The sequence below is a fragment of the Verticillium dahliae genome, genomic scaffold (genome assembly GCF_000150675.1).
Source record: "Verticillium dahliae VdLs.17 supercont1.4 genomic scaffold, whole genome shotgun sequence".
Lineage (NCBI taxonomy): Eukaryota > Fungi > Ascomycota > Sordariomycetes > Glomerellales > Plectosphaerellaceae > Verticillium > Verticillium dahliae.
Genome location: NW_009276925.1, coordinates 607,988 through 631,482, shown reverse-complemented (window position 1 = coordinate 631,482; position 23,495 = coordinate 607,988). Strand labels below are relative to the sequence as shown.

The 23,495-nt window shown below is 56.9% G+C and overlaps 9 protein-coding genes across 9 annotated transcripts; 4 read left to right on the top strand and 5 right to left on the bottom strand.

The window, feature by feature from the left end:
* Positions 1–2,394: 2,394 nt before the first annotated feature.
* Positions 2,395–4,706, top strand: VDAG_02547 (Sep4b; the record flags this gene model as incomplete). Its single annotated transcript, XM_009653200.1, has 2 exons — positions 2,395–2,873; positions 2,998–4,706. 2 exons carry the CDS (start codon positions 2,395–2,397, stop codon positions 4,088–4,090), a joined length of 1,572 nt encoding a protein of 523 aa, XP_009651495.1. The 3' UTR covers positions 4,091–4,706.
* A 329-nt stretch (positions 4,707–5,035) lies between these two features.
* VDAG_02546 (uncharacterized protein) lies at positions 5,036–7,689 on the bottom strand (the record flags this gene model as incomplete). The annotated part of the gene is made up of 4 exons (XM_009653199.1): positions 5,036–6,200; positions 6,259–7,219; positions 7,275–7,319; positions 7,380–7,689. 4 exons carry the CDS (start codon positions 7,687–7,689, stop codon positions 5,036–5,038), a joined length of 2,481 nt encoding a protein of 826 aa, XP_009651494.1.
* Positions 7,690–8,291: 602 nt separating this feature from the next.
* Positions 8,292–9,111, bottom strand: VDAG_02545 (uncharacterized protein; the record flags this gene model as incomplete). Its single annotated transcript, XM_009653198.1, has 3 exons — positions 8,292–8,387; positions 8,423–8,975; positions 9,050–9,111. 3 exons carry the CDS (start codon positions 9,109–9,111, stop codon positions 8,292–8,294), a joined length of 711 nt encoding a protein of 236 aa, XP_009651493.1.
* Positions 9,112–10,004: 893 nt separating this feature from the next.
* VDAG_02544 (MYB DNA-binding domain-containing protein) lies at positions 10,005–11,684 on the top strand (the record flags this gene model as incomplete). Its single annotated transcript, XM_009653197.1, has 1 exon — positions 10,005–11,684. The coding sequence occupies one exon, from the start codon at positions 10,005–10,007 to the stop codon at positions 11,682–11,684; it is 1,680 nt and encodes a 559-aa protein (XP_009651492.1).
* Positions 11,685–12,442: 758 nt separating this feature from the next.
* VDAG_02543 (40S ribosomal protein S4-A) lies at positions 12,443–13,979 on the top strand. Its single transcript, XM_009653196.1, has 3 exons — positions 12,443–12,545; positions 12,701–13,123; positions 13,430–13,979. The coding sequence occupies exons 1-3, from the start codon at positions 12,532–12,534 to the stop codon at positions 13,779–13,781; spliced, it is 789 nt and encodes a 262-aa protein (XP_009651491.1). The 5' UTR covers positions 12,443–12,531; the 3' UTR covers positions 13,782–13,979.
* A 204-nt stretch (positions 13,980–14,183) lies between these two features.
* On the bottom strand, positions 14,184–16,979 carry VDAG_02542 (thermostable beta-glucosidase B; the record flags this gene model as incomplete). The annotated part of the gene is made up of 7 exons (XM_009653195.1): positions 14,184–14,847; positions 14,900–14,979; positions 15,068–16,109; positions 16,186–16,640; positions 16,689–16,763; positions 16,808–16,880; positions 16,972–16,979. 7 exons carry the CDS (start codon positions 16,977–16,979, stop codon positions 14,184–14,186), a joined length of 2,397 nt encoding a protein of 798 aa, XP_009651490.1.
* Positions 16,980–17,367: 388 nt separating this feature from the next.
* VDAG_02541 (uncharacterized protein) lies at positions 17,368–18,719 on the bottom strand (the record flags this gene model as incomplete). The annotated part of the gene is made up of 2 exons (XM_009653194.1): positions 17,368–18,446; positions 18,512–18,719. The coding sequence occupies 2 exons, from the start codon at positions 18,717–18,719 to the stop codon at positions 17,368–17,370; spliced, it is 1,287 nt and encodes a 428-aa protein (XP_009651489.1).
* A 477-nt stretch (positions 18,720–19,196) lies between these two features.
* Positions 19,197–20,374, top strand: VDAG_02540 (homoprotocatechuate catabolism bifunctional isomerase/decarboxylase; the record flags this gene model as incomplete). Its single annotated transcript, XM_009653193.1, has 5 exons — positions 19,197–19,218; positions 19,312–19,550; positions 19,620–19,678; positions 19,739–20,092; positions 20,158–20,374. 5 exons carry the CDS (start codon positions 19,197–19,199, stop codon positions 20,372–20,374), a joined length of 891 nt encoding a protein of 296 aa, XP_009651488.1.
* A 37-nt stretch (positions 20,375–20,411) lies between these two features.
* VDAG_02539 (uncharacterized protein) lies at positions 20,412–23,019 on the bottom strand (the record flags this gene model as incomplete). The annotated part of the gene is made up of 7 exons (XM_009653192.1): positions 20,412–20,760; positions 20,818–20,992; positions 21,047–21,426; positions 21,572–21,665; positions 21,770–22,680; positions 22,753–22,813; positions 22,878–23,019. The coding sequence occupies 7 exons, from the start codon at positions 23,017–23,019 to the stop codon at positions 20,412–20,414; spliced, it is 2,112 nt and encodes a 703-aa protein (XP_009651487.1).
* Positions 23,020–23,495: the final 476 nt, after the last annotated feature.

The following is a 23,495-nucleotide window of genomic DNA, read 5'->3' as shown; positions in this document are numbered from 1 at the left end:
AGATATATATATATAGAGATTGTATAGATATACGCTATATATATATATATACATATATATATATATATATATATATATTGGGACAGCGACATCCAATTGTAATGGTCCCGTATCGCACCTTACCTTACTCATGGTAAGGCCAGGTAACGAAGAGAAGGCAGTTGCCGATCTCAGGACCACCCCTTCCCTCCCCATCTCCGTCCGTCTCATCAGTTGCTGCTGCCCCCCGTCCATCCATCCATCCATCCTGCCAGCGGACCTGAACCACTTGAGTCCGACCTACTGCAAGTACCTTACCTAGGTACCTGGGAGCCAGGGTACCTTAGCACCTGAGCTACCTTGTACATGTACATGTAGGTGATCGCGACTCGGATTGTGCCCATCTCTCTCTCTGATCTTGTCCCGTCGCTCTCACATTGACGTCTGTTTGGGCACTTCCTCCTATCTTGCCTCCTCTCTTGCTGTTGCTCCTACCTTACCTGTCCCGAAACTGCATCCGCACACTATACTCTCGCCTTTTCGTTTCTGGCCATTACCTTCGGGCCATAGTCCATCAGGTAGTCTACAGTCCACAGTCCACAGTCCACAGTCCACAGTCCACAGTCCACAGTCCACAGTCCACAGTCCACAGTCCACAGTCCACAGTCCACAGTCCACAGTCCACAGTCCACAGTCCACAGTCCACAGTCCACAGTCCACAGTCCACAGTCCACAGTCCACAGTCCACAGTCCACAGTCCACAGTCCACAGTCCACAGTCCACAGTCCACAGTCCGCTCCTCAGCCCACAGGTCAAACAGTCCACAGTCCACAGTCCACAGTCCACAGTCCACAGTCCACAGTCCACAGTCCACAGTCCACAGTCCACAGTCCACAGTCCACAGTCCACAGTCCACCGTCACACTTAGACTTGAACCACACGCTGCACCGCCCACTCCACGTCGAGCCTGCACCTTGTCTCACCGTTCGTCTTGACGCGTTCATCACTCGCCCTCCCACCCAAGCCCGGTATCAGATCCCGACCTTCCTTTTTGCCTTGCACCGCTTTCGAATTGTCGGCTTGTCCATCGTCAATGCAAACCGAGTCACACATCTGATTGCAACGACGTCAGAACAATTGGTACGTACACTGCTTTTGCTACCACTCCCCCCCCTACAGACACAGACACGCGACCGGCCGATTCTTGGGAGCCCTAGCCCGGATCGTCGTCGTCCCATCTGGCTCGCCCTGGGCACCTCGTCTGGTTACTGGTAGTCGCGTCGGACGATCGCCACTGTCCCGCTGGCGACGAAACCCAGTTCCTTTGACCCATCCAAGCAGGACAGGCAGCCAGCCAGCTAGACAGTCAGACAGCCAGCTAGACAGGCAGCCAGCCAGCTAGACAGTCAGACAGCCAGTTAGACTGTCAGCTAGTAGCTAGACAATCAGACAGTACCATGGCGTGGAAAAGGAGGCAGGTCCCGGCGCCGGCATTGGCCAACCCTCCAACTTGCCTAGTGCCGCTGCCACGAGCTCGCTCCCACGAGCTCGCTCCCACCCCAACCACTCGATCGTTCTGCGAATCGCAACCATCCATCGACCTGCTGCCGCGCGCGCTGCTCTCCGTGACAAGCAACTTCCTGGCACCTGGCTAATCACTTCATTCTACCCAGGCACTGCACATTGCCCTCCCATTACTTTTCGCGCGCGACTCCGCCCCAGGTCTTCCTGCCTACCTACCTAACTTCGTGCCCTCAGCACTGCGCTCCCTCACTTGCCTTGGCTTTTTACGCAGCCCAAGCTTCACTCGAAACAGCACCCACCCTGCGACGGCGCCGCTGCCGCCAAAACCCCTTATTGCGACCAACCCACGCATAATCGCAATCCGCCCTGCGGCTCTCTGCTACCTACCCCCTTTTCGCCTTCACCGTTGCGACGCACTGTCGACCTCCACCCCCCTCGATTGCCTAAATAGCCCGCTGCCGCTTCCCTGCTGCGCATCATTTCAGTTCCTATCCTCACTGTTGCAGCAGGTGCACCAGGTCGACGGACATTGACCCGTCGTTCTCCGTCTGCTTGCGACCCGGTCTGGGAGACACACGCGCCCTCGTTCGACCCTACCCACGCATCTGCCGACACGGCGTCATCCGCCATCCGTCATCCTGCGACCAGTCGAACCCCACCAACCGACCCAAAGCCTGTTCGCTCAGCGAGCAACGACAGCTGCCACCAGACTCAGCCGGGTTCGTCATAAGTCAAGCCCAGTCCCGCCCCAGTGGTTCGTCAATTGACGTCGCGCTTCACACCCTTCTGTCTCTCGCTTGCCCGCCAAGCTCCACCCTCTCATCGCGACTACTCAGCCTGAAACTGTCTGTCCTTTCATGCCATCTCGGCCAGCTGCACTTTTACCAAAGAATGAGCCAGCCGCCCGTCCGTCGCTCCAGCCTAGGCATGTTGCTCCGACGCAGTAAATCCGGTGACCTGGGGAAGGGCGGTAAGAAAGCCCAAGCCCTGAGGGAGCAGGAACTCGAACGCCAGCGCCAGCAGGCCGCCATCTCCAGGAATCCCCCCAAGCTTCCCGACTTTTACAACGCCCACGACCAGCTTCCTCTCTCCAACTCCATCCCCTCCGACCTGCGCACCGACGCCGGCTCTGTCTACTCCGACGATCACCGCGGCGGCGGCATGTACACCACCTCCCGTCCCTCCATGGAGCCCGCCTACAGCGTCGTCGGCGCTCCCCCCGTCCCTCCCATCCCCAGCAACGCCTACGACCCCTATGCTCGCACCGAGAGCATGACCCATCGTGGCCGCTACAGCTATGCCAGCAGTGCCATCAGCACCATCAACAGCCCTAGGCGGGTCAGGAGACGCAAGGATCCCACGCCCTTCAAGTAAGTCAACGATGCCCCGCCCGCTTGCCTTCCCTTCCCTTCCCGGCCCACCGATCTGCCATGTTTGCCATGTTCGCCATGCTTTGCCGTGTCTCACCCCGCTCACATTGCTTTCCCTCGGCAGCATCCTCATCATCGGCACACGTGGCGCCGGCAAGACCTCCTTCCTCGAGTTTCTGAAAACCAGTCTAGCGCTCCCTCCGAAGAAACGATCACGCCGCGGCGAGATCGAGGAGGAAGCACCCCGAGTGGCTGCGTCGGGTAACTTTATCCCCCATTACCTCGAGACGGAAATCGAAGGGGAGCGTGTCGGCCTTACACTTTGGGACTCGGAGGGTCTGGAGAAGAATGTCGTCGATCTCCAGCTCCGCGAGATGTCGGCCTTCTTGGAAAGCCGCTTCGAGGAAACCTTTGCCGAGGAGATGAAGGTTGTGCGATCGCCTGGCGTACAAGATACCCACATTCACGCTGCCTTTATGGTTCTTGACCCTGCCCGGCTTGACCGCAACCTGGCGTCCGCCAAGGTCACCTCAGCCAATGGCCACGGTGGCAAGCCGCTTCTCAACCGCGTGTCCGGTGGCCTCGACGAGGATCTCGACCTCCAAGTCCTGCGTACCCTGCAGGGCAAGACGACGGTCATCCCCGTCGTCTCCAAAGCCGACACCATCACGACAAAGCATATGCAAGTTCTGAAGAAGGCTGTCTGGGACAGCCTGAAGAAAGCTAACCTGGACCCTCTGGAGGCTCTCGGCATGGGCGACGACGATGACGACTCGTCGGACCGTATCGAGGAGGCGGACGAGGACGCGCTCGAGAATGATTCCGATCAGTCCCCCGAAGACGATGATCTGCCAATCCAAGGCGGTGACGAGGCGGTCCGGTCCGTGCCGTCTTCGCCATCGGCCAAGAGACTGTCCGGCCAATCCATCCGCCGCCACAAAGCCAAGGAGGAGGAGAAGCAAGAGAAGGACGAAACTCCCTTCCTGCCTCTTTCCATCATCAGCCCAGATCTGTATGAGCCTGAAATTGCCGGACGGCAGTTTCCCTGGGGGTTTGCCGACCCTTATGACGAGCAGCACTGCGACTTTAACAAGCTCAAAGAAGCCGTCTTCACCGAATGGCGGGCTGAGCTTCGCGAGGCCAGCCGCGAGCAATGGTATGAGGGCTGGAGGACATCCCGCCTCAAGAGCAGGGATCCCGCGAACCGCCGGCGATAGAGCCCTGACGCCTCTCTGGACAATAATGGACAACCAGCCATCCGCGGTTAATTGGATCACGAACGCCCTCTCTTGTTTCGCTTTCTTTTTACTTTTTCTCTCCAGAGGGCTGGCGCTTTTCATGGCCGTACCTTGGCCTTTTCTGACGACGGCTTATGATTCCTCGGCATTTGCAAGAGAACCCCACCGTCGATACCACAAACAGACCTACTCGAGTCTGCTCCATCCTTTTCCTTGCTCTCTTTTCCCCTTCTCCTGCAGTTGCCACCGCTTCCTTCACCTGGGTGCCTGGCAACATGTAGCATACCCCTTTTTACCTATCTCATGCGTTACACTCCTTTCGCCACACATACTTTGATGAACTTTACAAAACTGTACGGTCATAGACGGATCCCGAACAAATAGTGCAAACGCCACTCGATGGAAAGATGAGGCAGGAGGCCCATGGTCTCCCTGTCGTCTTGCAGTCGGGATGATGCGGTTTGCGGTGGCGCAAGTCAGCCCTCAGGATGGACGATGGAAGGGTTGAAATGGTTGACGGAGTGTAAAAAACAGAGGGCCAGACGGAGGGCCCTGATATTTCTCTCCTGTGTTAGTTCAATTGAGATGTTTACTCGACTATCGTGCTCCCGTGTTCAGAGGACTCCATCCTTGTGTGAATCATCAGCCATTAGCTATCGAATTTCAATAGTCCCATCCAGAACACTGGCGTTTTTCGTGCCGGATATCAACCCTCTTGTTGTCGTCTAGGAACGTCTTAGCAACATGATTGCCCGATGGGTATTCGCGAAAAAAAGAAACCCTGCCCCCCGAAGACAAGTATTGTCTCATCACTCGCTTCGACTGGAGAAGGAAACAGCTCGGGTCCATAACATGCTAGACGAAGACCCTTCCGTGCCAAATTCCTCGCCAAGACCTATCCGAAGCCACCCCAAGCGACCGACGTTAATCCTCGTAAAACTCCGTGTTGGTGGCGTTTCCATCCGCGTCGACATCGCGCTCGCGCCGGTACGGGTTCTTGCCACGGCCCGTGAGCGCCTTGATCTCCTTCGTGCCGAGGAGGACCCCGTCGAAACCGGGTGGTAAGATAATGTCCGCTCTAAGACGTGCGTTAGCTGGTGCTCTGTCGGCAGACAATACGGACGCACGTGAGGGACAGCGGGGGATGACATACTTGAGAAAGTCTACTTTGAGGTTGCGCGCCTTGTCCCGAATCGCCTGCTGGCCTCGGCGGACTTCAAAGTGCCTTTCCGGGTCATACGTCGTGGGCTCTATGCCTCTGGTGCTGTGCCCGTTGTGCGGATTAGCCCCTTGTTCGATCTCGCTCCAGTTGCAGCCCAGTGTGGCGATGAAGTCGATGAGCTTGCTGACGTCGCGGTTGGACCAGGGGACGCGGTGCTGGACGCGTGAGTTCGTGGGGGTGCTGTTGCGGTTGCGCATCTGGATGGCGCGGTAGTCGGCGGGAATGGCGGAGCTCGAAAAGGAGGACGCAGTGTGGCTGCGTCCATCTTCGTCATTCGCACCAAAGGGATCCCGCTGATCGGAGGTTCGGCTGCGGTCTGGGACGGCGTGACGCTTCGGAACGGGTGCAGAGGAGCCGACGAGAGTGGCTGACGAGGGCAGCGTGTCATGACGCGAGCGTTTCGACGGTGGTGGGGGCATGGCACGTCGGTCCTCGGCGCGCCGACGCTCATCGGGCTCTCGTTCGTCTTGCTCAAAATCGTCGTCCACATCATCAGTCTCAAAGACATCTTCGTCCTGGGCCCGTGCTCGCTTCCTTTTACCGTCGTTGTTGCTGTTGGCGGACGGGAAGCTGGAGGCGGCAGCTGGTTTAGTTTGTGATCCTACAACGCGCGCCTGAGAGGATGTCTGCCGGCTCGAAGAGGGAAGCTGTCTGAGGATGGCGTTTTCGTACATGTCGCTTGTTGTCGAGGTCGGTGAGCCAGGTACATTGAGGGGACTGTCTCGGCCATACCGCGGAGATCGTGGGCCGTCATAAGTGTTACCAAAGGATGCAGGCCCGTAGGCATCTTGAGACACGCCGGCAGCTTCCCCAAGCTGCATCAATCGGGCAACAGCGCTGTTGGTGATGGGCAGCTGTTGTCCGGATCTGTATGTGGTTAGTAAATGTTATTTACTGAATCACGGGAGACGGAGAGCCTGCTTACGTCCGAGGGCGTATAACTTGTTGCGAGGCCTGAGAAAAAGCTTGCGAGCCCTCTGAGCCCGCGACAGATCTCGACGGTTCGCGGTTCCTCGCTGCGGTGCGTAGGATGTCCTGGATGGTTCGCTGCACTTTCTGAAACTGCTCGTATGCCCAGTCGATCTGGTCCGAAACCCAACCCTTTGCGGGAAACCTTTCTTTGAGATGTGGTATAATTTCTGCTGTGCTTCGGGCTTTACCTGCCGTCTCGAGGATATCTCTGACCCTGTCGTAACAAGCAGTAGCGATGGCATTTTCCAGAGGTTGCTTGAGACAACATATGCCTTTCATTTTCTCCGGGGCAAGGAGTTCGCTCGACGCTTGAGCATCGTCATCTATAGAGAATATAGCTGCCACAGCGCTCTCAATATCGAAATCTTGTTTGTTCTCAATGGCACAAATCAGGCGTTGGGTACGGATGCTAAGCGCTAGTTTGACGAATTTACCGTCCACATTCCATTCCTCACCTTCGTCAATCATCTCATGGAAGTAGGGTATGAAAGGGGCAGGAAAGTCCTGGTCCAGGCGCTGGAGAAGTGCTGTCGGGTCGAGTGAAAGGCTGCAGATCTCGTCAAGTAAACTCGCCAGATTCACGGATGCGAATATGGCTTGCGCCCGCTGCTGATCGTCCTTGCCTAGACGATCGGCTGAATCCTGTTTATCGATAAATGGCACGCTATCATCGACGTACATGCGGCGGAACTCGGTGAACGGGTGGCGGTGGACGGCGATCAGTTGTTTCCACACCTCAAGTCTCGGTCTCTGGTCTCTAAAGATCTGGTCGACCAGAGCCACCGAGGCCTGGTTGATGTCTTGCAAGACATGAGTTTGTAGCTCGATATCCTCCTTGTCGAGCTGATTTGGATCGTCGATACCCTCTTCGCTCTCATCGCCTGGTGACGACCCGTGGCGCAGGTTTGATGGCTCTAGAGAGGAATGAATCAACCGGTCTTGCTGGTTACAGTGCTCAAGCAAATTCACCTGTTTCCTCATCATCTACATTCGACTGAGAGTAGGCGTCATAGTCTGGCACGAGTCAGCAAAGTCAAGCTCTCGGGATTTCGTGGATACAAGGTGCATGCTCACCACTGTTGGCTGCAATGCTGGGCTGGATGTTGTCCAGGTTGATGCTTTGCGCACGATCCCCGACCATGGGCGCAGCACGTCGAGCTGGCGGGTCATAAGAAGACATGGGCTCGGAAGCCTCTTCCCCTCCATGTTCATTGGTAGATTCCGTAGGGTTTTCTCCATCCTTGGACTGCTTGACGCGTCGCAATGGGGGAAGTGGTGGTGATGGCTGTGTTTTGGGGGCGCGTTGGCGCGACCGCGTCACACGCCCTTCTTGCTGCTGGACGGGATGATCGGGCGCCACACGACTTGATTTCGCTCGCGGCATGGTGATGAACGCTCTAGTCTGCGCAGCTCGATTGCTTGTTGACGGGAGAGTGTGAAGCTGGTGTGACCGTGAGAGAATTGACCCTAACCCTCTAGGGTTATTGTTTCTGGCGGGCCTTCACGCCTCAGGCGCCAGTAACCCTCGTCTTGCGGAGAGGCAGGTACGTACCCACTTTCCAGTCTCAGAGCAACAACCTAGTAGCTGCAGCTCGGCACTCGGCCTGGCACTGCGAGGCAAGCGAGGCAGATGCGAGGCAGATGCGAGGCAGGGTAGGTATCGATGTTTGCTTCTTTCTTACTTACCTCACTACCTGTAAGGGACCTTACCCTTGCAAGCTACCTTTGGTGCCACAGAATGCCTGGGTTCAAGCACATTACTTCTTGCTGTGTGTGGCCCGTCCACTCAGAAGCAGACTGAACATTTGCCTTGCTTCCATCCTACCTGTGGCTTACTCAACGTGGCTAGGTACCTAGACATGGTGAGGGGGCATGGCGGTGCTGTAATTCATTGGACCCACGGCTGGCAAATGCATCACCCCTTCCCTCACGAGCGTCTTCAACTTGACCCTCATTCCGGGTCAAGACGCAAAACTTCTTATATGCCTATATCGTCTTCTTCGCGGTAGCTGGCCCTGCGCCTTCCTCACACTCCAGCTTGGTCATCGCCCACTCCGCCTCGCAATGCCCCGTCGTTCTGTGCTGCCATGATTCATGCTAGGCGTTCAGCGACAAACCGTCTCGACTTGCCGCGGTGTCGTGGCTAGCAAACACAACCCTGCAGACTTGATCCTGGCTTCGGAAGCCTCAAGGAAAACCAACTCGTCTAATGTCGCTTCACTGCCACCTTCTGAGGCAGACCATCTGGGCCAAAGAGCCCAAGCAGGTACGCCGTTCGAGTCAGGCACAAGAAGGCCTGCATCATCAGTCAGCAGGCATCGATGCAGTAGGTGGAATGTAGTCATGCTGACAGTCGCGCCGACGTTACCCCATGTCATGGCGTTCCACTGCGCAACATCGACAAACTTGCCATACCCCAGACCATGGTAACAAGCCCACAAGTGCCCGAGGTCGGCCACCCACAGCGCGACGAGGTAGTTCCGTACTACTCTGATCTCGCTCGTGGAGGACAAGACCGCGACACCGATCATGGCGAGCAGGAGGTAGAGGTTTCCCAGCTGCAAAGTCACCATGCGACCATTGTCCGAGTGCAGAAGCGGGGTCTGCCGGATTATCTGATCAGCGACAAACTTGTCCGGGTTTACGACGACTCCAAGGAACCCTGCGACCCTGTCGGCGTGTCAGTACTAGTACACTGCCCACATCATCCCACATTTCAGTAGAAAATAGATATGTAGACGCACAGCGACAGGGGTTCTAAAATGGTGAACACTGTCCGGGGAAAACCTGGTAGAGCAGAGGCCATTGCTGCTGCTCCGTCTTTCGGGGCACCTTCGGTGCTGTGCTACGCGAGAATGGGATGGACGTAGAGGAGAGAAGCGACGGGTGGCGGGCAACGTCAGAGTCAACCGACAGCCAAGGACAAACAAAGCCTTGCAGGACAAACACGGGCTAGCAGAACAAGAGGGAGGCGACAGCGCAAGTTGATGAAGCTTGACAAGTATCGGAGGGACGAGGTGCTGTTCCAGTCGAGCAAACAACAAACACGATGAAGCCACTTCAGTCTCCTCTCTGGTTTTGGCTCGGTCTTCCCTCTAATAATAAAGAGTCTCCCCACCGTGTCTCTCCACTGTTGTTCAGACGTCTAAATCAGTCAACACCCGAAACCGGATAGCCCTGGCCTGACGGTACGGTACCTTGCTTCTTTGCTAGGGGGAGGGGGCGAGAGGCGAAGTCTGTGCCTCTCCACCTTGCAAGCCCCCAAGTTCCGAGTCCAAGCCCCTCCCGTCCATGTCAAGTGGACTGATACTTAAGCCTTCCCCACGTGCTGATAAGCTCTGGTAGCGTGAAACATCTTTCGATAAGAGCGCCAAGGCAACCTTATTCGGCCAGTGCCCTCTTTGCCTCATCTTTGCTCCCGACTTGGGAGTAGGTGTCTGCCTACCTGTGCCGTGTCGCCCCTCGACCTGAGAATGACTTCGCGGAGCAAAACGTGTGCCGTCAGGAGCCGGACTTGATTGACCACGCAGCTGCTTCGGCCAAAAATACCCGCCCCGCTCTCTACGACTTCATAGTTTGTTGTCTGTTCTTATATCTTGCACATCCTTTCTGTTCATTGTGCCCTCCTCCTCCCTCTCTTGGCCTCCGTGCTCAACCGCAGGTTTCCCTCGATGCAAGAGCCGACTTCTTCCGCCCACGATGGCATTCATCGAACCACGCCTTATCCACCTGCTCAACGATGCGACAACCCCTCAGCTCGGACACATCGACCTTCCTCCCTTCACCGAAGCTTTCCCCGAAGCCTCTAATCGGCTGACACCCCTCGGACCAACGGCTGGTCGAAGAGACGAGCTTCTTGGTGCCGCACCGCCGACTGGCAACCATGGCTCCCTATCACAGACGGCGGGGGCATATGACGATGTAGGAGCGACGCTGCGCGACCCCAGGAGGGATGGGGACGCCACTACAGATAGGGGTGCCATCGCCAATGTTCCTCGCATCCCGCTGAGGTTGCTCCTCGGCGAAACGGATGAGGCCAGCCACATGTATGCTCCAGGCCAGGAAGCCGACGACGGGCCTGAGGGAAAAGACGACCCCGCATCGAAAAAGAGACACCGAGCCATGACGAACAAGGACGACCTCATGCATCTGCCACAGCCAGTGAAAAAACAAAAGGCAGCGTCGCAGACCCGACTGCCACCCATGCCGCCCATCATCAACGGACTACACGAACCTCCGCCCAACGCCGCCCTGTTTCCTCCCATCTCTTCCACCGAATTCGATACACCTGACCCCGATGCGGCGCAGCGCCAACCAGCGGCGAGGGAACTGCCACAGGTACACGAAGACAAGCCGATGGAGGTGGAGCCCTCGAAGTCACAAAAGCCGGGGAACGTAAAGACGAGAAAAAAAGCCATGAAGCCCCGAAGGAAGTGGTCAGAATCAGAGACCACACACCTGCTGCTCGGCGTAAATCGACACGGTGTGGGCAAGTGGACAGATATTCTCGCCGATCCCGAGTTTAACTTTAACAGCCGCACAGCGGGGGATCTCAAGGATCGCTTCAGGACGTGCTGTCCGACAGAGCTTCGGAAGAACGGCAAGGAAAAGTCAGCGGCGTCGGTCGATCCTCTTCCCACGCCGCCTGCGGAGGCCAAGGGAAAGGCGAAGACGGGCCTTCTTTCGGAGAACATCCTCATTGACCCTGACGAAGCATTCGACCCAGATCAGTGTCAGCAGAATACCAATGATGCCGAGACAGTGGTGAAGCACAAGAAGAGCCGCGCGCATCGGAAAAAGATTGAAGATTTGGCAGAACTCGGGATCCACGGGCCTTTCAAAAAGTCGCATCGGCGGGAGCGACGTCCTTTCTCGGAACAAGATGACCTGCAGATCCTGGAAGGGCTCGACAAGTACGGACCGTCATGGACCAAAATTCAGCGCGACCCGCGCTTCAGCCTGTCAGGCCGCCAGCCCACCGACCTGAGAGACAGAGTGCGAAACAAGTACCCAGATGTATACCAAAGGATCGAAAGGGGTCTTTTGCATCTCAAGGAGCTCAAGGAGCGAAACGACAGTGTCGACACATCGACCAACACAGCAAAGGAGAGCAGCAGTTCCCAGCCACGCCAGGCGCACCAGGGATCCATTGCCCAACTAGCATGGAAGGAAGACCTCACTCGCTGGACCGTGTCGCCAATGGAAAGCGAGGAACTGCCCGTTGTGCCGCAACCATTCGAGCTGACCGAGGCCTCGACGACAGCATTTATGGGAAGTGTTGGCGAAATGGACATTTCTCGCCTTCTGCTTGATGATTCAGAGATATCTGACCTTCCTGGCCGACACATGGCATCCGACTCTGATCTGGTGTCTCTATGACCTCAGAGCAATCCACGCCCGGCCGTTGACGGTTGGGCGAGCTAGCTTGCTGCTCGGTTAGCGCCTCATCTCGACGATGAGCCTCTGATGCAAGCTGCTTTTTCTTTTGTCAACAGGGAGGGTATCGCAGAACGACTCATGGTACCCTGCGGGGCCATTCACTTGATTTCATGGTACTCAGGACCCAAGGATGGGTAAATACCCGGCGCTTGGCATCGTCCTATGAACGAACGGCGCACTTTCAATTTGCGACCTCGTGGCCAGGTTACGACTGGCTGGCGAGTAGAAAAAAAAAACGGATCGGCAACGGAACACGGCAAATGGAAATGATCTAGATGGAGAACTGTCGCTTCTGGCACAAGAAGGGGGGAGACTCGAAAACGGCATCACTGCCTGGGTCGATTCACATGTCCGATAGAGTGCGTTCCGTGCAGTTGTGTGTACCGTTTGTAGAAATGATCAATCGTGAAAGAGTTTCCTCGACGCCTTTGGTTCGCATGATCATGTCTTGTCCATCCCCTGTTATCTGTGGATGATGTGCTCCAGCACCGCCTCTCTTCGCGGTGGTTCGGATCTCGGTCACTACACCGAGGATGGATGGGGCGATTTCGGTCAGTCTGTGGTGGGCGTCAAAGGTGGTCGGCACGGGCCCACATAATACGACCAATAGTATCGCTCTCAAGCAGTCCCGCCTGTCCAGGGCAAGAAAACCTACCTCCACAAAGAATTTTCTCGCCCAGGCAGGACCACACTTGTGTACAGCCCGACTTTTTGTGTGGACTTGACCTTCGACCTCACCTTCACCACCAACAAACTCCATCCACCAGACTCGGTACTAACAGTCAAGATGGGCAAGGGACTGTAAGTTCACCACGATCTCGCCCTCTACTTGACGCTCGCAATGTCTTCGAGATGACGGGCTCGCCATTCGCAGCCCCAACCTCGTCGGCACTGCCATTGTCAATGGGCGGTACGCAGCTGGTATCAACGGGATTCTGACTTGTCTCTCTTCACAGCAAGAAGCACCAGAAGCGCCTCAGCGCGCCCTCGCACTGGCTTCTCGACAAGCTGTCGGGCACCTACGCTCCCCGCCCTTCGGCCGGTCCCCACAAGCTCCGCGACTGCATGCCCCTGATCGTCTTCCTGCGCAACCGCCTCAAGTATGCGCTCAACTTCCGCGAGACCCGCTCCATCATGATGCAGCGCCTCGTCAAGGTTGACGGCAAGGTCCGCACCGACATCACCTACCCCGCTGGCTTCATGGACGTCATCACCATCGAGAAGACCGGCGAGAACTTCCGCCTCATCTACGACATCAAGGGCCGCTTCACCGTCCACCGTATCCAGGCTGAGGAGGCCGAGTACAAGCTCGGCAAGGTCAAGCGTGTCCAGCTTGGCCGTGGTGGAGTCCCATTCTTGGTCACGCACGATGCCAGGACGTGAGTCAAATCATGCCCTCGTAAGACATCATTCAGCCGTTGGATCAAGCTTTGGTCGACTCGGGGGGGAAATGATGAATACACTGGAAAGAGCAAAGAGATCCAATGCCTCTTCCGTCAGGCTGGATCTCTCGGCCCGTACGCGCGCAGCGCGCTTCGGCTTTGCTGCTGCCAAGCGTGCTGCTGCCACCTGTTGCCTCGCTGCCTTTCCATTCAACCCCCCGCGACGAGATTGGAGCGACCATCTATGCGGCTGTATGTGTCTCCCTTCCCCTCACGTATGCTAACGTTATGTTCTTTGCACAGCATCCGCTACCCTGACCCTCTGATCAAGGTCAACGACACGGTGAAGATTGACCTTGCCACTGGCAAGATCACCGACTTCATCAAGTTCGACACGGGCGCCATTGCCATGGTCACCGGTGGCCGCAACATGGGTCGTGTTGGTGTCATCACTCACCGTGAGCGTCACGACGGTGGTTTCAACATCATCCACGTCAAGGATGCCATTGACAACACCTTCGCCACCCGTGAGAGCAACGTTTTCGTCATCGGCTCTGAGAAGCCCTGGATCTCCCTGCCCAAGGGCAAGGGTGTCAAGCTCACCATCGCCGAGGAGCGTGACCGCCGTCGCGCCCACGCCATTGCTGGCCAGTAGACGATTCATGTTTTCTAGTCCAGGTCAATGGGGGCGGGGGGGAGCAAACAGGGTTTCAAAAAGGGTGTTGAGTGCAAAGCATGAGACAAACGGAGTACAGGGCTGATTTCGAGTTTTCGGCTTTATGAACTACTACCCGGCGGGTAGCTGTAGCCAGCAATACCATGCCATTGAAGATCACCCTGACGTTACCTGTTATTCTTTTCCGATGCTTTCAAGGTGACCTGTGATGTGTTGTGTTCCATGAAACATGTCTGATCGTGGCTGTTGTTCCAGCGTTCGAACCTATACTCACGGCCGAGGCCTCTCACTGCATGTCGACAAGACTGACAACATGTTGTAGGGATGAACTACGACACGATGTAAACTACCTTGGTTGAGCATAAAGACGCGTCTATTTTTCTACAGATGAGTCCATGACGACCCTTTGCTGACGGAAAATGGCACAGCATGTCCCCCGACCAAGACACCATACGTCCCGGGCTCCATCCTCCAGGCGACCTCGTTCTCATCCCAGTAGCTGCACGCTACTTTGAGATCGACCGCGAGCTCGACCGTCCTCGACTCGCCCGGTTGCAACATGCTCTTGTCAAAAGCCTTGAGCTCCTTCCCAGGTCGCGACACGGCCGTCTCTTTTGCCGGCGAGACATACAGCTGCACGACCTCCTGACCGGCGACGCGGCCGGTATTCTTGACCGTGACACAGCATCGCAAGACGGCCGTTTCCGCGTCTTCTTCCGCCGTTGCGCCGAGCCCCTCATACTGAAAACTCGTGTACGACAGGCCAAAGCCAAAAGGCCACCTGACCCTGTCTCCGGCCGCCGCCTGCGAAGAGCGGTAGCCGACCTCGACGCCCTCGGCATACTCAATCCGCACGCTGCCGTCCTCCAGCTTGCGGGCCGGAAAGTGGCCGAAGCTCGGCGCGTCCTCGAGCGTCTTGAACCACGTCGTCGCCAGCCGGCCGCTCGGACAGACGGCGCCCGTCAGCACGTCGACGACGGCCCGCGCCCCCTCCTTCCCGGGAAAGTGCGCGAGCACGACGGCGTCGACGTCGTCGACAAAAGCGCTGACGTCGATGGAGTTCCCGCAGTGCAGCAACGAGCACCGTCTTCTTGGACGTGGCGGCCACGGCCTTGATGAGGGCGGCCTGGTTCGCCGGCATGCGAATGTCGTCGAGGTCGAAGCCCTCCGACTCGTACTGCTCGTCGCGTCCCGCGTAGAGGACGCTGACGCCTGACGTGCGGGCCAGGGCGACGGCGTTGGCGATGGCCTGCTGCTCGTCGTACGCCTTCGAAGCAGAGGCTTGCCACGTAGGGGGTTGGCTCGCCGATGACGAGCTCGGGAGGGCCGGCCATGTCGAGACGGATGTCGTAAGAGACGCCGGCTTCCATGGATACTTGCGTGCCTGTCTCGAGGAGGATGTGGTTGAAGATGAATTGCTCCGTCGGGATGCCCTTGTCTGAGCCCGTCAGGACGGTTTCGCCGTTGACACTGAGGGTGAACGCTCCCGTGCATCTGATGGCTAAGGTGTGGTCGCCGGACGTGGACGGTGTCAGTTTGGTTGTGATCTTCAGCCGGGACCCAGGTACCTTGAGGCCTGGCTTGAATTGCCCGAGCATCCAGACGACGGGATTGGCCTGGTGCTCCTCCAAGAGCGGCTCGGGCGAGTCGTCGTTGTAGTAGGTCACGTCTGCGCCTGGACGGCCATCCTTGGCGACGAGTTTATCAGTGTCGGCGACAGGTTTGATTCGTCGCGTCCGCACGCCAGGAGAGCATCGCACGCGCTCTGCGTTGTCTGCCGCCTCTTTCCAGAGGTCGATAGGTGAGCTTCTGTACTGCGGCGTGCATGAAGCGCTGCCGCCTCCAGTGATGACGGAGTCTCGCGCGAACTCCCCAATGACGGCAACCGTGTCGGCAGAGGACTGTGTCAGGTCAAGAGGCAGTGCCTGCTGTTCGTTCTTCAAGAGGACAATGCCGCTGGCCGCCAGCTCCCAGGCCAACCGGTTCGTCTTCTCATTGACGATGGACTTCTCGGTGCTGATGCCGTGGCACGCCTTGGTCCGGTCCCGCAGCTCCAGCATTTTGAGCATGCGAGCATCGACCTCGCCGATGGCCACCTCGCCCGCCTCGACGGCTTTGACAAGCCTGGCGCCCCTGAAGATGGGAAACGGTATCTCGAGGTCGAGGCCGGCCTGGATGGGTGCGGCCGTGTGGTGCACGGCGAACCAGTCCGACATGGTGATGCCCTTGTACCCCCATTGGGCCCGGAGCACCTCCTCCATCAAGGGCCTGTTCTCACTGCAGAAAGCTCCATCGACCTTGTTGTATCTGGTTTGGTTTTCACGTCAGTCTTCAGTCCTCGCGTCTCTCGCGTATTCGTACGCCTCGAATAGGGGCTCCTTACGCCGTCATGATGCCCACAGGATCAAATGTCCTCAACAGATGCTGCCAGGCGGCGACGTAGACCTCTCGCAAGGTCCTGCTGTCCGCCGAATGCCTGACGTCGTAAAAGTGCCTCAGCGTCTCCGAGTCGTTGCAGACAAAGTGCTTGGGGCACGCGCCGAAACCCATGGCCTGGATGCCGTTGACAACGGCGCCAGCAAGACGGCCCGACAGGAGGGGATCCTTGCTCACGCACTCAAAGTTGCGGCCGCCGCGCGGATCGCGGTGGATGTTGATGGTAGGCCCCAGCACGACCTGGGCGCTCTTCATGCGCGCCTGGCGGGCGAGCTCGCCGCCCAGGCGACCCAGGAGCTCGGCATCCCACGTCGAACCGTAGCATGCTGTGTTGGGGAAGCTGGCTGTTGTGAGGTCCGCCTCGATGCCCGCGGGACGGATGCCACTCACGGAATCAGCGACCTGAAATATGTCAGTGTATGTTCTACTTTTCGTGAGCAGGTTTCACACTCTGGTGGGTGGTATGCCGAGCCTCTCAACGCCAGCTGCTGTAGAAAAGTCGCGACCTGAGAGAAGAGCGACTTTCTCTTCGAGCGTTAGCTCCTTGAGAAGTTCCTGGAAGGCCATACCGGATTTGTCCCGATGAGAGCGAGAGTGGCGGGACACTTTGTGTAATTCAGCAGAATTGCTCTGAGACGTGATCTAGTTGTGCATCTCTCACTGTCAGGCAATCCCATCAAGAACCGCCGGGACATCAATGTTTTGAAGTAAACAGCGACATCGCGGGTCTTACTCAACCATTATTGAAAAGCCATGAGCCACAGATTCTCCATCTGCCTAGTCACGATGCCGGTGACAGTAGCCCTTCGGATCTTGCGCCCACCTCCCCCCTACATTCGGGATTTCCGGGCTTGGGCAACCCTCCGAAAAAGGACGACCCGCGCACTGGAGCGGGGAGTGAGGGGGATACCTCCAGATTCCGAATCATGCAGAGGTGGGGGAACCCCTGAAGAATACCCCTTTCAGTAGCTCGAGCTTTTGTTTCGCGCTTGTTGAGGTGTTCCTCGCGGTGACATCGCGAACCACCGACTGCCTACACGGGAATCAGAGGGAGACTCATCTAGAAAGATATTGCCGTGAAATTCGTCCAATAATCGCTCGTAAGAGCTATCAATGCAGTACTACTCAGCTAACCTTCCCACACAAATCCCTGCTCCATGCCCTCCATCAACGGCCTCAGCGCCATGCCGTAGTCGCCCCCATTCGGCGTCCTCAATAACGTGTGGATGTGAAACTTGGCCGGCTCCTCGTTCGTCAGAAATACGCCAGAGTGATGATCAAATTCGACAATGATAACCGGACTCTGGATACGATAGTAAAAGGCGTCCTCGTTGCCGAAGCCCCCGATCCAGCAAAAGTACGTCTCGTGATACCAGGCCTTGACCTGCTCCATCCGCGCCAGTCGAGCCTGCTCTGGGAGGTAGAGGAGGTACTGGTCCATGATCTGGGACACGAGGTCCTGCTGCGCGGGCGCCATGTCGCCGACGAGGATGCCCTCGTACGGCACGACGCGGTTGTCGCGGTACGCCCCGCACAGATGGCGCTGGTCGTCGTGGTTCCAGCGCCCCTTGGGCATGGTCGGGTCCCTGAGAAGCTTGTACACCTGCGCCTCGGCCTGGCGTTCCGGCGATAGCCTCTGCATGAGGCGCAGGCCGAGGGCCTCCTCCTCGTGGAGGATCCGCGTCGCCGCGTGCGAGCCGTCGCCGTCGATGAGGTTCGGCTCGGCGCCTGTGAACCACGGCGAGACGATAATCTGAGTCCTGTAGAGGATGATGTTGAGGCACAGGTGGTGGCCGTAAAACGAGAAGCCCCAGGGCCGCGACGTCGAGGGCTGTCCGAAGAGGACAAAGTTGTACGAGAACTCGTTACACACGCGCGGCGCCTGCACGAGCTCGCCCAGGAACCCGTTGATGCGCATGGCGGCGACGGCCTTGGCGTAGCCTTCTGGCGACAGCGTCGTCTGGAGGACGCGCATGATGGCGTCCTTGATTTGAGGCGCATCGCCAAGTCTGTCAAGGCGCAGGCCCTTGTCGCTTAGGAGAAACTCGGGATTCGACCACGATCGCCATTCTGGAGAGTCAATGTGGTAGCTGACACGCGCACGCTGCTCTTCATCGAGCACGCCCAGCAGAGCGTCTGCTGAACTGACAATGTCCTCGATCGGGACACCTTCGTCTTGAATCTTGAATAGATCCGGGCGAATATTCCCTGGAGAAATCCAACATTAGCTATTGACATGGTCATCAACACTAAAAACTCAGGGGGATGGTCACCATCCGTTGTGATCCCCCGGTAAGGCTCCTGGAAGAGTTTCCGCCAGTGGACGTAGACCGCGTGCAGCCAGGGGGGGTTCTTATTGAGCTTGAAATCTTCAGCATATCCAGAGGCATCTTGCTTCCTCATGGCCGTAAACCGAGCGTTGTTCACATCTGGTAGGAATTGGCGGAACTCGCCATGCTCGGCTGCGTGGTTGGACCCCATTGTTCTGCTATTAGGGAGATGATGCTCAAATTTGGCTACTTCGGATCTCGTGATGTGAACTGAGAGACCAAACAGGTCAGGGGGCCGGGCTTTGAAGGATCGACTCATCTGAAGCCCTGTGTACCATTCCGACGATGGCATTGTGTCTGGGACTACTCCACTCGGACACAGCCCGATCGGTTCGCATGGCGTTGAGCTCCCCTGTGACAGCGATCCCAGAGGAGCATCCGGAAATCCCGAACCCTACCAAGACACCCGCACTCCGCCTGAGGGGACCCCGAGTCCTCGGTGCGAGGGTACACACTAGGGCTATCGGACCATGGATTGATGATCCATGGAAGGATGAAGACGAGAATGGTTCGATTGAAAAGGCTGTCGCGTGGCATTTCGAGTGACCTAGAAGCCACGAATCTCGAGCGCATCGACTTTCTCTCCAGTGGTTCACTTGGACTGCATCCCGATCTAGACCCTGCCATCATGTCTCCACCGTCATTTCAGCGTACGTAGCTGGCTAGTCCCTTCTGCGCTCCTTATCAGCTCACATGTGTGCTTCGTGCACCTGGCCGCTCCCGAAATCTGACACCCCTTCCAGGCCTTGTTCGCTTCATCCCAAAGTCCAACGCCTTGAAGGTCCTCATTGGTGAGCCTGAATCAGCCACCATTGATGTCGGTGTTGCGTTGCGCAAAGGTCAAGACGTGCCTGCGATCGTCTGGTCAGGTTCCTCCGTGCTCAGCCCTGGCACGAAGACGACGCAGCGCGAGGTGGTCGATATGGTTCTCTCGCCCGTTGCGCCTCACGAGGTCGGCACGATCCGATGCATTGGCCTGAATGTAAGTGAGCCCCGAGAGCAGTGAATGATCCCATCACCTGGGGAGTTGGCTTTTTGACAACCCCCACAGTATGTGCAGCACGCCAAAGAACTTGACGCACCGATTCCCACGGTCCCAACCGTTTTCTTGTAGGAGCCGAGCCGATCAACATGTCCTATAGATGAGGCTGTGTGTGCTGACACGGCTAGGAAACCAAGCACCTCGCTCGCCAGCCCCTGGCCCACGCCGACGGTGCTCCCGACCATCACACAGGCAGACGACACGGGCGACTACGAGTCCGAGCTCGCGGTCATCATCGGCCGCGCCTGCAAGAATGTGTCCGAGACCGAGGCCCTCGACTACGTTCTCGGTTACACGGCCTGCAACGATGTTTCCAGCCGCGCGAGCCAGTTCGCCCAGTCGCAGTGGTGCTACTCCAAAGGCTTTGACGGATCCTGTCCCATCGGCCCCGCGATCGTCTCCAAGGAGCTCATCCCGGATCCCGGAGCGCTGCATATCCGGGGTCTGAAGAACGGCGAGGTCATGCAAGAGTGCGGCACCGAGTACGTATATCGCCCTCTGGAAGCCACGTGCCAGCGAAGATAAACTGACTGATATTGGTACACAGTGACTTGATCTTCAGTGTCGCCAAACTGATCAGCTTCCTGTCGCAGGGCACCACGCTGCCTGCCGGCACGGTCATAATCACGGGTACGCCTGCTGGCGTCGGCGCGGGCCGCAAGCCCAAGGTGACCATCAGGCAGGACGATGAGTTTGCCGTCGAGATACTGCCTCACATTGGCACTCTGATCAACGTTTTTGAGAACGAGCAAGTGCAACGCTGAGATGGGGTTTGGTATTGTCGTGGGATAGCTCATCGTCTCAAGACGCGCTCGGCGCATCGAGGTCCGAGAACTGAAAGGCAAAATCCAGGTCCATGTCGCCGCCTAGAAGATCCAAGGGGCCCCAGTATTGGTTGAGGAGCATGGTTCCCTCAAAGTCGTAGGCTGCCTGGCTGGAAGTGAATGGCACAGAGCTTTGCGCCTTCTCCTTTGCCTGGCGCAGCAGTTTGGCGGCCTCCAGGGCTACGACGCACTCGTCCATGTTCTCGAGGATCTCGATTGCCATGCCGACACGCTCTAGTAGATACTGGTTATCGGTCTCTGACGAACGTGTAACGTGCACGAGTATGATGGAGGCGGCAAATACTGTGTATGTGGTATTGTAGAACCTTGAAGAGGCTGTCAGAGAGGATGAGGTGCAGATAGATCAAAGAAAGACCACATACCAGGTGCGGAAGAAGTCGTTGTGCTCGTGTGTTCGATATATAATTTCAATAGTTTTGGAGGCCGAATCGAGGTATTTCTCCGTGGCCTCATGTGCATCAGGGATCGATGCGCGCTCCGTCCCGGACGACTTGAGCAGCAGTGATCCAAACAAAAGAATCCGCATGTTATGGTACCCTAATCACAGTCAGATTACGTGCGCGGAATTCGCGAGCATGCAAAGATCCGTACGGATGGTTAGGACTAGCTTTTGCCGCTTCGCCCATTGAGGATCTCGCGCCGCCTTGAGAGTTGATGGCGGGCCAGCGGAAATGTTCGGTCGAATCTGCTCTGGAAGACTCTCAATCCATCGGTCAAGATCCTTCTCAATCTGGAAAGCAAGCGCAGTCGTCGATAGCACAGGCGAATCGGACAGATAGATGCCAAGACAGACTGTCCTCGTCAGTCGCGAAAAGTCAACCATGGATTTGATGATGGCGCAATGGGGAGGCTCGAGTAGCTCGGGTTGATTGGTGTCGGCGTCTGGTGAGCCCTGTATGAGAGGATACGGGCGGGTGTGATAGAGATCTGCTCCTAATGTATCCGGCCTGCCCATCGCGAAGGACAACTCACTGCGAATGTCAAAGTGGTGGCAGAGGAAAGGTGATAGTCATAACTTACGTTTCGAGGGAGTACAGCCCCCTGAGGCGAGCATAGCACATTAGTTCACGTTCAAAAACAAAATTATGGATCACATCGTAGCATCTAAAGACTTACCACCAGGTCCGGGATTCTGCTTTCAATCTCGCCGTATCTGTCCTTGCATTGGGCCCGGGGCCTCGGTTGATGCCCATGGCCAGCGCTGTCCTGACTGAAAGACCGACATACATATAGCACACTGAGGCCTTTAGTGCTCGAAATGGTCTGTGATCTGGGGAAAAACTGACAGTGAGGGCTGAGTTCGTTCTGGCAAACCTTGGCCTGCATCCAAAGTCAGCGCAAATGTCCTTCCGTAGCTCGAAACGTGTGACGCGGCTGTTACCAGAAAGAAATAGCACTGGACCATCTCGAGATCAGTGACCATGCCGAGTTGATTGCAATATGTTTTGGCCTGGTCGAAGAACTTCCTGCTCCACTGGAGATTGGTCAGACCCTCGAGAGGGTCGTCAGGACTGACCCCGACAAGGGCGCCGAGGGCAAGGACGCTGTAGCAGAGGGCGGCAAAGCTCGTGACGCGGGTGCCCTCGGCGCCGGTCCACAAGCGCTCACACCTCTGGAGGAAGAGTTGCCTGTCGAGTATGGGGTGAATGTAGTGGATGGCGGAGAAGTAGTTGTCCAGGAAGCCTCGGCTGTGACGGGAGTAGAGGAGTGGCTGGCTCAGCGTGCCTGCATCGACGCGTGCTGAGCTCGCGTCGGGAGAATGAAAGGACGGATTGTGAAGGCTCGTGACGAGAAGGGCGTGTGCGTCATCGGCGGTCGAGCTGTCCTGGCCGCCGTTGCGTTGAATGTGGGATAGAAGGGCGACAGAGGACGAAGTGCCGTAGAACTCGACGTTGCGCGTATGGCGATTGACGCCGGAAACTTCATGCTCGCCGGCCAGTCTCGTGGATGTGCTGCGCGGCGTTGGGATGACATCGTAGTCTGACGCTGCGTAGTTGTCGTGGGCGTTGGCTTCGTTCTCAGTCGCCATCTGCGATTCCGGCCATGTCGGATGCTGCTGCTGCTGCTGTTGGTCACCTGCCAGCGGCAAGGTCGAATCGCTGGGGTTTGTGGCCTCTGCAGCAGCGGCCGGGGGGTCTGGCCCTCGCCTTTTCTGAGACTCCTGAGAGTGAGACTCGAGGCGATTGGACAAGTTCTTCACATGATCCTCGAGCTGTCGTACGTAGCTGAAGATGGGGGCGATGCGTGAGCTGCAACTCAAAATTGGATGCCGTGCCACGCGATGATGGGCGACTCACTCGGGTGCATAGCGCCTGCTGGCAGCATCCTGGCCTTTGTAAATACACTCGAGCTTGCGATCTGGCCATGTCAGCTTTTCTGGTCAGGAGGGATATGGCAGGGGAAGAGACGAAAGGCGACCAACTTTTGCAGTAGGTGCATGGGTATAGCTCGTCGCATTTATTCTTCTTGGTTCGACAAGCATCGCATGCTCGCGCGGCCCTTGGTCGGCAAGCCTTGTGAACGGCTGCTCTGGTGACGCGCGCTTTGGGCACCTGGTCATCCATGGCGATCAATTAAGCAGCGTGGAGCGGCTGTCGAAAGGGCCTGTGGTGGTGATACAACGCAGGTGGATGCAGACTGGAGAAGCAAGGTCAGATGCGGGAAGTGTATCGACAAAGCCAAGGCTCTGATCATGCCTGGCGACTGCCCCAGGTCGTTATTACCGAGCTCCTGCTGGGTGGCTAGGGGGGCTGCAGCTGCCTACCCAGCAAGCTTAGGACCTTGAGTACCGACTTGGCAAGTGGGTAACAAATAAAGCAGGACTCCATTAACGCAAGTTACGCAAGCACTACCGAGATACAGTGGGGAGACAAAAAAAACGATGGATTGCCGTTATCTTCCGTTTTTACACTAAAATAGGTAGTTTTTCCAAAACCTATTCTACCTTGAATATATAAACTTTGTTACCTACTCTATACTATATTAATTTCTAGAGAATCTAGACCTAGTATATATCTAGATATATAGACTTAAAGCTAGA